Source organism: Radiomyces spectabilis (assembly GCF_025331425.1).
Source record: "Radiomyces spectabilis strain NRRL 2753 chromosome Unknown BYT42scaffold_1, whole genome shotgun sequence".
Classification (NCBI taxonomy): Eukaryota; Fungi; Mucoromycota; class Mucoromycetes; order Mucorales; family Radiomycetaceae; genus Radiomyces; species Radiomyces spectabilis.
The window spans coordinates 2,414,120-2,425,396 of NW_026251926.1; the positions used below are offsets into that span (position 1 = coordinate 2,414,120).

At 44.4% G+C, this 11,277-nt stretch overlaps 1 protein-coding gene across 1 annotated transcript; it reads left to right on the forward strand.

The window, feature by feature from the left end:
- Nucleotides 1–1,239: 1,239 nt before the first annotated feature.
- Nucleotides 1,240–10,933, forward strand: BYT42DRAFT_553510 (uncharacterized protein). Its single transcript, XM_051566485.1, has 20 exons — nucleotides 1,240–1,463; nucleotides 1,554–1,620; nucleotides 1,797–1,879; nucleotides 1,943–2,462; nucleotides 2,556–3,457; nucleotides 3,539–3,853; nucleotides 3,935–5,026; nucleotides 5,114–5,425; nucleotides 5,505–5,750; nucleotides 5,819–5,981; nucleotides 6,058–6,325; nucleotides 6,497–7,277; nucleotides 7,346–7,646; nucleotides 7,716–7,831; nucleotides 7,900–8,088; nucleotides 8,163–8,382; nucleotides 8,439–8,719; nucleotides 8,787–8,984; nucleotides 9,050–10,416; nucleotides 10,491–10,933. The coding sequence occupies exons 1-20, from the start codon at nucleotides 1,410–1,412 to the stop codon at nucleotides 10,753–10,755; spliced, it is 7,740 nt and encodes a 2,579-aa protein (XP_051428669.1). The 5' UTR covers nucleotides 1,240–1,409; the 3' UTR covers nucleotides 10,756–10,933.
- Nucleotides 10,934–11,277: the final 344 nt, after the last annotated feature.

Here is an 11,277-nt window from a genome sequence, read left to right on the forward strand (position 1 = left end):
ATTTGACATGTCAAATTGAGCTTTCAAAGATGCTGTTGTCGCATCGAATAACAGGTTCTCAGGATCCTTGTAGAGGGTGAGTGTTAATATTTAAAAAATCGGATAGCGCTTTGCTCTCATTTGACCAGAGGCCTATTTTGCACGTTCCACTGAGCGGTTTGAAAATTTGGATCAGCGCGGCGACTGGAATCTGTAGCTTTTGCTGCCGTCAAGTTTTTTTTTTTTTTTTTTTTTTTTTTTTTACTCTGTGAGACACGGACCCATTTTTTATCTTCACGAAAACTTGGATCGGTCACACCCGACAAATAGTCTTTAGAAGTTCATTTTGTCGAAGCAGTTAATTGATTACGACAGTATACTTCTTCCATCAGCTCAAAGTACGCGTCCAAAACTCGACCGGACGCGTCTACAGTAAACCGATCGCTTCTCTATCAGGTCCCGGCAGCCTGGTAAAGGTCAGCTTCGTTCGGTAACACAAGGGCTCATTTTAAGGATTCCAATGTGAAATGAAGCAGATGTTTAGCTACATGACAAGGGGTTTTCCGTTCTTGCTCTCTATTATTACACTTGGAGAGGTATATCATGCCGCATCAATAGAGTTCTCCGCAAGCTCTCCGAAATGCAAAATTATACGGTGAAAATAATCAGTTCATGATGCAAAAAGTGGAACATGAACGTCTGTTCTAAAGAGCGCCTTGTCATTAGTGCGCTCTTAAACGTCGCGCTAATACCATGTGTGATTGGATATGTCTCGGACCATGCGCCAATAAGATAATATCAATAGTGACATGAACATTGCGAGTGCCAGCTTAATCCATCTTAAGTCTTTCATGCATGTCTACATTATATGGTATGCCTCATCTGAATCCTGCCCTTTTTCCTTATATCTGGTGCCTGAGAGGTTGGACAATGTTAATGTTATTTAACAACCTGCATGAGCGGACATACAAGGCTCAATAGATAACACAAAGCCAAAGATTTTAATATACCAACCACGCCCTTGTACAAACCTTGCTGGGCACGTCAGTCGATTTCAAGCATTTTTACAGACCCTTCCATCAGCCCTTGCTCCGTAACATACTATAGAGTGCATTATCACAGCAAGATATTTAGCGTTAATTGTAAAGATCTATTCACTCAAGGAACAGTCACCCTACTTTTTTTTCCAAGCGCAAGGGAAAAGGTGGGAAAATGAATGGTCAGTTTCGGTGCCTTGATAAAGTTTTCGTGAAACCCTATCTCTTTTATTTTTTATTTTTTTTCTTGTGTGTCAACAAGCTTTTTTGTTATATAACTGCTTTCTTTGGCTGTTCATCAGCACATTTTATTTATACTTTCATTTCTTCGTTCCGACTTGCCATCTCCTCCACTTGCATGTCTGCATTGAAAGCCCTACAGTGACCATTAGAATGCGCTCCAACCGAAAACTTATTCTAGGTCTCATCAATCGCATTGCTGCAAGAGTAAAGTATTACGACATGCGCTTCATCACAAACAAAAACATCATGCCTCGCATTCGCTTAACGTGATGACTCTTTTTTCGTCTCTTTTAGCTGCCTGTCAACAACAGCGGCCGCAAAATCGAGACTTTGGAGCAAGATCCGATTATTCAACAAACAGGCACGCATCTCATAAAGAAAAAGATAAAAAAGGAAACCAAAAGAGGGGTATACGAAAAAGAAAAGAAGGGGAAAAGAAGGAACAGGAAGACTTGAATAAGAGGGTGTTTTTTTTGTTGTACCGTGAAAAATATGAGAATCTAACTCTTTACTTCCTTCATCATTTGGTTGATACAGTGGCGGCTGTTATTGAACTGTCAAGTCATAAACTCACCACCGTGGCGAATGCGCTGGGGACTGTTCTAGAGAATGTATCAAAAGTAAGTAAGCTTTGGAGTTTCCTAAATTAAGTAGCTGAAATTGATAATGCACATGTGGCATAGACAAACTCGGTGGATCAATTCATACCCTTTGAGGCGCTCCAATCCCAGTTATTTGTTCTCCGACTTTTCTCAGCATGTCTGCAACACCATTGGAATTCACACCAAAAACAATCCGCACCGTCTAATCCCTCTCAATCAAATACCGCTCAGAATACCTCACTGGACGTCAATACCGTCGACCCACCGCCTCTGGATGAAGCCTTGGTCGCATATATCTTCATGCTCATGAGCCAATATCTCAGCATGTTCCATCGTATGGATGCAGATGATATGGAAGATACCGAGGTTCAGAAACCCAAAACCGATCTGGCTACCTACGAATTAACTGTCGATATTTATCGCGCCGCAGGCAAGGTCCTGTATTACGTGAGCGCCAGTAATTGGCCAACTTACTACGCCAAAGTCAAGAACGCTGTCCATGCATTGGGTGCTGTGAGCGAAACAGCCGACCTCAGCTATGAGATTCGCATGCTCGAATGTTGTTGTCTTAATCGATCCAGACTACATATCGTCCTCTCTGGTAATTTTATTAGTTTTAGTTGCCCATTGATCGGACAACAACGATAACGAATTATGCCGTTGTTAATGCAATTTATTTTTGATCTCGTTTTAGAGTTAAGCCCCTATTTTCTTCACATGAAGGATTCAGGCAAGCTGCTGTTCTCAAGAATGATGAAACGCGCCATTTGGAACTGGATCCAAACCTATCCATCGGAGTTCGCAGAGGTATCCGCGACAACCGACCGTCTTTTGAGTGGATCCGAAGTGCTCTTTGATATGTGCAATGCTGCAGCAGACACACCTCGTAAAAAGGCCGTATTATGGCCATTGCAAGCTATTTTACTGGCCCTATCACCTGATTTATTAGTCCAAGCGTTACTTGAAAATCCATCGGCCCAGAATAATCGAAGAACCAGTTTCTTGACCGTTCTCAGAAAATCCTTACGAAGTTCCAAGGGCGAAATTGCTGCCATGTCTTACGTTGAGCTGTGTAAAGCATCCATGTACGTTCCGCCCACCGAAGAATCGGTTTTGCGCCATATTGCCGCCGATATCGAAAGCGATTTGCAGGAAAAGATCTGGGATTTCTCGGGAGGATCATTCGTCGATGCATCACTCGAAGTACCAAGCCTACGATCGCTCGCTTCGGATTATCTGTTGACGCGTTTACGCTTGGATCCGGAGAAAACACTTTCCACCATTGTACCTACTTGTACCGATGAAAATGCCCCTGTCGCCTTTCGAACCGCCCTCGTCAACGCTTGTGCTTCAATTGTGCATGACGATGTATTACCTTGGAATCCTTCCATCTCTTCCATGTATAATTCCCTTTGCTCCATTTTACGCGAAATTTTTATGCACACCATTGGTATCGAAATCACTAAGCGTCCTGAAATGCCTAATGCATCAAAACGTTCACTTGACAAGCGACCTGAAATACGAACCCGCGAAACTTTTGAATTACTCGAAAATCTGTTACGGCTGTTCAAAATGGATCCACTTTTGGCATTATTGGTAGGAATTATACTTTGCGATGGAAATAAGCGGGGGTAAAGGAGACGAGTGTTTAATTATGCGTCCATGAATCAAATGTAGGGAAGTGACGAAGATAGAGTTGAACAGAATGCGGCATTTATGACGGGCATGATTGCGTTGCTGCAACACAACGATCCACTCATACGACAAGCTGCAAGTGAATGTTTGGCCAAACTGCATGATCCAGCGAGCATTGTTCATTGGGGACCCAAAACAGGCAATATGCGCAACTTTTGGCGCGTCTCATCTCAGGTCATTTTTGCCCTCGCCAAGAACGTTCTCGATATCAAGCAAAACGATGACAGTTTGAAAGGCCTATTCTCGCTGTTACTGAAACTGTTGAAAACTCGAAACGCATTTTTACGTGATAATCAGGTAACACCCATTGGTAGAAAAATAAATGCAATGCAATCAGCCTTACACTAATTTATTTACCGATAACTGACAACGACGCAGGAACATGCAAGGGATGGCATAGATGTTCGAGAACGTTTACAAGGTTCGGTGGCACTTGAGATTGCGTTGCTGGTGTCATTGTGTTCTTCGACACCCGAAATATGCTCCATAGCCACGAAATGCTTCGATCTTCTGTGCGTGGAAGCGCAACTTATGGAAGAAGACGAAAACTCCCATCAGAACCAGATCACGTTTGTAAGCAATTTGCCAATTTACGTCGGTCTGGCATCCAAGGACAATGTATTTTTGGGTCGGAAAGCCCAACAGAAAAGTGTACGCAAATCGTTGAGGATGATGTCACGCGCGACCCCCGGAAACTTGGCGGCTTGGGAGGAAGTGTGGAAACGATGGAAAGTGTTAACACCGATGGTGGTCCGTTCCGGTGAGGAGTTGTGGGAAGAGGATCCGGTCACCGGAAAGAGAGTACCGCGCCTTGATCAAAAAACAAAAGCACCGATGGGCAAACCGACCATCATGGGTCGAACGGATATCCATGAGGAGAAACAAACGGAATGGCAAAACTATACCGGATTTCTGGCCGCCTTGGGCGGATGCTGCTTAGCGTCGCAAGAAGATAAAGAAGACGGTATCTCCGGAAGAGAAATGGCCAACATGATCGACCGATATATGACCGAGATGGTGGATTTGCTTACAGCAGATAATGTGGTCGTACGCGAAAGTGTAAAGGATACCTTGGGATGCGATTTATCACCTGGTTTATACGCCATTCTGTTCCGTCATCTGGAAGCCGCGATGAATCGATCCTTTGACGCCGACAAAGAAGTGATCTGTTCTCCGAGAACGACTCTTTTAGTGGAACAGGGCGTCTTTATACTGAAGAGTATTCTTGACCGTTTGACCGATCCAGGCGATTGCTTGCTGAGTATCGACTTTAGTACGCTGATTAACCCGTTTGCAGCCTACCTCAGTAAATTACCTTCCAGTTACGCCGCTCTTCGCATCAAAATTAAAATGTGTCATCTGGTGGAAGCGTTGGTTCTCAAGAAGGAACAAATCATTCTGCGTGACGAAATGCGAATGAGAAATAAATTGCTGGAAATCATCGTCGAATGGACAAGCGATTTTGCCTTGGTAAGTAGCTGGACCAACGGATGGAACCGGATAAGGTAGCGCTTGCCGTATCACTAACCGTTGCATTGGTTGTTCTGGTGATGATAGCAAAAACCGGATGTAAAATACTCGTCGGTGTACCAAGACATGTCGCAAAGCGATAAGCTGCACAATGACTTGGATTTGGCTTGTTTAAAAACGATTGTGGCTATTTTACATCAATTACCCTTGCAGCTGCCGGAACCAACACGCGAAGCCGATACCACACAGTTCAAGAATCGACTCTTTTACAAATACTTCACATTTTTCCTCAAGCTGTTGAATCGCTGCCGTAGCTCGGAAGCACTTCATCAAATGGAACTGAGTAACTCGTCGTCAACACGCCGAAGCAAAGAAACAGTCATGTCGCCATCATCCAAGGTAATAATGTTTTGCCATGCTTATCTCAAAGACGATTAGGCAAAAAATCAAAAATATACTCATTTGCTGAAAATTTTAGACGATAACACCGGATTCGAATCAAGATATGACAGCCCTCAAGGATTATACCATCCTAGCTATATCGAATTTACTTCGAGCCAATGTCGATGCAGGCTTAAAATATTCTTTGGCCATGGGATATCATGAAGATATGCGGACGAGAACCGCTTTTATGCAAGTGTTGACAAACATTCTTAATCAAGGCGCCGAATTTGAGACGCTGGCCGAAAATGTGATGACGGATCGTTACGAAAGTTTGACCGACGTAAGTAATGGATGATCATGCAAAAAATGCCATTGTCAATATTGCCATTTACACCGTATCCCATTCAGTTGCTGGTCGAGTCGGATCTGGAAATCGCGCTGTCGCTGTGTGAAGTCTGTCCCTCCATTGATTACACTGGTGTGGCTGAGGTACTACTCACCTGTTTCGAATCTCGGAACAAGGTCAGTCCTTTTCTCGAAGCCGTCATTAAGAAAGAAGTTGCATCGACAGGTGAGTGAAAATCGTCAATAAGTAAGGCACGGCTTCGCATATATGATTAAACCCCCCCCCCACCCGGGATCTGTAGAGCAAGAAGCTACACTATTCCGTAGCACCAACATGGCAACAAGGCTGTTATCCCTCTTTGCCAAGCAATGCTGTATTGATTACATCCGTATCACTCTTCAGCCAGCTATTGAAAGGATTAATAACTTACCCGAAGCCCAACAGACGTGGGAACTCGATCCTCGCATCATGAATCCAGACGAAGATATAGCTACGAACCGCCAAAATGTTATTCGGGCTACGGAGATTTTACTCGATGCCATTTGTGCCTCGCCACCCACCGCTCCCAGGTAAATATTTTTCTTGTTCGTTTCTAGGAAATATATGAGTGTGGGATCGAGCCGTATCCGTTGGTCGATAGGTTATGACAAAGAGCGGTTGAAAAAGTGGCAGTGGAAAGTATCTTGATTGTACGCTATATTTATCATGATGCTGTTTGCATGGATGCTCTATCCAATTAGGTTATTCCGGGAAGAGCTATCGTTGATTGCTGATGCTGTGCGTCAACGCTTTCCCGAAGCCAAATATACTGCTGTTGGTGGGTTTGTTTTCTTGCGTCTGTTTGGCCCTGCTATTCTTACCCCTGAGAGCTCTGGGTTCTCCAAGCAAGCGATTCCGAAAACAAAGAATATCAGAAAACTGTTACTACAGGCCACCCGTGTAATGCAGAATCTTGCCAACAATGTGTTATTTGGGGCCAAGGAAACGCACATGATTGTTCTCAACGATTTCTTGACAAGCAAGATCTACCAAGTCACGCGTTTCTTGCGCGAAATATCCGAGGTCCCTCCATTGTCGGATTCCAAAGATGAATTTGCCGCCGTGCGCATGGATCAAAAAGCATATGTCAGACTGCACCGATACCTTTCTGATAATTTAGATCGTATGTCCCGGGATCTGTCCAGTCGCAAAATCAAGACCGGCGATCACACTCAGGTGATGCTCGTGTGGAAAAGAACGCTCGATAAACTCTCCAACTTGTTGGCCCAGCTCGGTCGGCCTCCAGAAATTGCACAGCCAGAATTCACACCTTCGCGCAACTATGCTGTCGCCAATAGTAACCACATTTATAGTGAATTCATTAATCGCAACAGTCACCGCGATCTGTCGAGAATCAACTCTCTCAATATTTTCTATCAGGCCGGTGTTTCTCGTGGTGGACGACCGGTGTTTTACTTGATCTCGCGCAACGTCCCGGAAGAAGATTTCGATTTTGAATTGCTCGTTTATTATATGCTTAGGGTAATCATTAAGAAGAGATATTGGTAAAACGGGAGTAGGGCACTGACAGCAACGGTTTTTTTTATTAGGTGATGGAGCCATATCTAAACAATCCTTTCGAATTGCTGTTCGACATCACTCGGTTTTCAGGGAAAAGCGAAATTCCGATCCACTGGTTGAATCAATTTTTCCGCCTTGTATTTAGCGAGATGAACGATTACTTGGTTGCGCTTCACATCTTCAATCCAAATACTCATTTACAACAATATATCCGGAAACTGCCACTCATCCTGACGAACAAGCTCGTCAAGCGTACTCGATTTTCTCTCACACTGGCTGACTTGCAGAAATTGATCGCACCGGCTGAAATTCATTTGCCAAAGGAAACAAGTAATAGGATCATCAAGCGTGAACTTTTATGACGACAACCCTCATCTTACATCATTTTATCTTTCGTAGTGGATCTTGAAAAAGAACTGAGTACCATTTTTACGCCCGTCACGCGAGTCGCTTCCATGAACATTAATATCCCCGTTACCGTCAAGATTGGACCTGAACATATGCAGATTGTCACAGTAAGTTCATACAAAAGGTTGTGTAAAATACTACGAAAAGAGCTCACAGTAGCCCCGCTTCTTTTAAGAACCGCAAACAAGAGATCTTCTGGAGCTTGAATACTGTGCTGAACGATGTTTTTCATATCTCTGAACTAAGCGATGTCACGATATTGCCAACAACGAAGAATGACGTTGGTGGCGAATTATGTATCAAGTATGATGGAGGAAAATCGATGCTAGTACTGACGTCGCCTAAGCGAGAAGCCATGCTTTCTGTAAGTGGAGCATTATAGGACACTTCTTTACCATATCATACTAATCGCGTTTTTTCATGTTCTATGGTTTACAGCTGCTTCGATACAACAAACAACGTTACGAGTCATCAAGGCCATCTGGGTCGCATGAGCATGCGATCCGGCCGAATGATGTGCCTGGTCGTTTACTGAACATGGCCCTGTTAAACATTGGCAGCGATGATCCTGATCTTCGTCTTGCAGCTTATAATTTGCTGTACGCATTGAGCATTTCTTTCCGCTTTGATATTGGCAACCAACTATTGATCGCACGAGGTATAAACGTCATTTTTAATGATAATACCACGAGTCGCTCAATTGTTTCAATATAGATCTTTGTATTCCGGCCAACAGCACCGGTTTTATCGTCAGTATCAGCGAAAGTATAGCAGCGACGGAGCCTCACTTGACACTTGAATTCTTGAACGAATGGTTCGTGGGATTCAACAAATCGACCGAGAATATGCGGTTGCTGTGTTTGGATTACATGGCACCGTGGCTGCGGAACTTGGCGACCTTCGCTCGCAACGTCAATGATGATCCTAACCGAAGCTTGGCTAAAACCAAGGAAGTGCTGCGATTGCTGATTGACCTTACTGTCAGCCAGCCCGATGTAAGGCGTTTGATGATGAAAAGGAAGTTGCTGCTTTGTTCGCTGATGTTTTTGGTTCACTCTACAGATTTACAAACATATGCAAACGCGTGTATGGAAAACTTTGGCGCGTGTGGATGATATCATCAACCTAGTCCTGGATGCTTTTGTTCAATGTTCCGTTGAATGTGGCGTCGGTTCACCGCAGGCGGAAGCCATGGCGGATACATTCGTTACCATGTCAAGCGTTGCCGTACGCGGTAAGGTTATCAACCGCATGCGAAGGGTAAGCATAGTAAAATGCGTTCACATGTGCCTTGTTAGTGCTTATTAATAGAGCATTTTATCTAGGTAATTCAACGCACTTCATCCAAACCTTGTCGAACGCTAACGGACCATGCCGCCTGGCCCGAGATTGCGGTTTTGCTACGCTTCATGCTGATGATGTCTTTCAGCAACACGGGTCCTGTTAAGCCGTACCTTCCTGAAATCTTCCATACCGTTTCACTTATTGTTGCTACCGGACCTACCTTGATTCGTTCCTCAGTCCACGAACTGGTCGTCAACGTGATCCATATGCTCTGCACAGCGGTTCCTCTTCCGGAAGAAAACGTGAAGAAATTGCATTTTCTTCTTAACGATGTGTGCGACGGCAAGAGTCGTGTTTATTTTGGACTGATTAAACCGCATGCGAATGCTTTGACCGTGACCAAAGATACCATTACCGATTACGCGGATACCGTGAACTTGACGTCGTTGGAGAATATTGTTCGCTTGCTGTTAGAAGCTACCAACGTTGGTGCGCCATCCACGGATATCGGTAATATGTGGCGGGCCCGCTGGATGGGACTCGTCACCAGCACGGCATTTCAATTCAACCCGGCTATTCAGCCACGTTCCTTTGTTGTCCTTGGCTGTCTCGCACAGGAAGAAGTCGATGACGACTTGGTATATCAAATCCTCGTCGCTTTACGTGGCGCCTTGGCGGTATTCAACGAAACCAACCCAAGTTTGATTGTTTCGATTATGATGTGTCTCAGCAATATCATTGATCATTTACCGGCTGATTCACGCTACTTGTCGTCGTTGTTCTGGTTGGCCGTATCACTGGTGCAAATGGGTCATCCGGCTACGTTTGCCACCGCGGTCCAATTCTTGCAATCCGTGTTACGTGCGCTGGACGCTCGAAAACTTTTCTTCCATCATGCGATGGAACCCACTCTGAAACGTGCGCGTGAACCCCTGGCCGACATTGCTCGTGACCTTGATCGAGAGGTCGGGGTGTCGTTTGACAACCAATTTTCTTTTGCCATTGCTGCCATTCTATTGAAGGGGCTTAAACATTGTCCTCGGGAAATCGTGTTTGATTGCTTGGGCGCTTTCTTGGAGACGAACTGCAAGCAAATGTTGGATAATGTGGTGGAATCCGATTCGCTGGGCTACCTGGCGGTGTTGCTCCCGTTTGCGGCCAAGAACAATGCTCTGAAAGAGGTGCTCCGATTAGCAGGGCTGGACGATATTGATCTGCAAAGCATTGAATCGAATCAATACGTGCGAATGTTTGGTATTTTCGATATTCCCGATAACACCACGGCTTTATTACTGGTCTCGCTTCTGGTGACCATGCTCAACTTTACCGAGAACGAGGCAGAAAAATTATTCCTCTACAGCTTCTTATCCGAAGCCGCCGTCTCCATTCCCGAAGTCTTTACACTTGTGTAAGTTTTTTTTCTGAGAATGCAATGATGTTATAGTGGACTGGAGGACTGATTTTATGCTATTGCTTTCACAGGTACGAATCACTGCTGCCAAAGATGAACCAGATTTTCGTGACGAGCCAGAACCATGCCCTCATTGAAGCAGTCAAAGGCATTCTTCTGACCGCATGTTCTGAACCTGCGTTTTACAGTGGTCATGTGGCTCGACGTACGCAACAATCGTTCTTGGACGAGCTGGGCTTTTCCGCCTTGAGTGAACCGAACTTTGGGGCTGGAAAATCAAATGTGGCACTCAATGCCGAATTGGCAAGTAAATTGCTGGATAGAATCACTGATTGATGTATGTAATATCTTAACGTTTAATGATCACCCTTCAAATGGCCGGAAAAAAAAACCAACCGCGGTCTCTCTTACACGCACGATAGAAACTTATGCTTTTCCCATTACCTGTTTTCTTCAAATTTTTTTAAACCTTAGTAACGAATTATAATTGAACCGTTTCATTCATGGACAAAGAGATCGTCTACGACCGGTTGCCTATTTTTAATGTTCTTTTGAGACTTTTAATATCATACCATTGAACGGGGAAGCGCCGTAGAAGTAGAGGTAATAACGCATGAAGTGTACAAGAAGCCAACTGGAGTTCCGTTTTTGCGGCATCAAAAATCTTGTCAAACTGGTTGAAAAGAACGATAGCAGAGAAAGAAACTCCGGGGTTGCTATGCTGGTGGTTTCTGCTGACGATGGATGCCTGAATTTTGTAAAGCACTCGAGTTATGGCATAAAAATCCGAAAACCATCTTCTAATGATAGGATTGGCCATCCTTTGAAGAAGATTATTTTCGTTCCCGACGGCTCTTC

Bases quoted from the DNA above. Each gene is read 5' to 3' on its own strand.
- BYT42DRAFT_553510 (XM_051566485.1), top strand. From the start codon at position 1,410: ATGCGCTCCAACCGAAAACTTATTCTAGGTCTCATCAATCGCATTGCT. The intron at 3,854-3,934 runs GTAACACCCATT...ACAACGACGCAG, and splicing joins CATTTTTACGTGATAATCAG to GAACATGCAAGGGATGGCAT. The intron at 7,647-7,715 runs GTAATAGGATCA...TATCTTTCGTAG, and splicing joins TCATTTGCCAAAGGAAACAA to TGGATCTTGAAAAAGAACTG.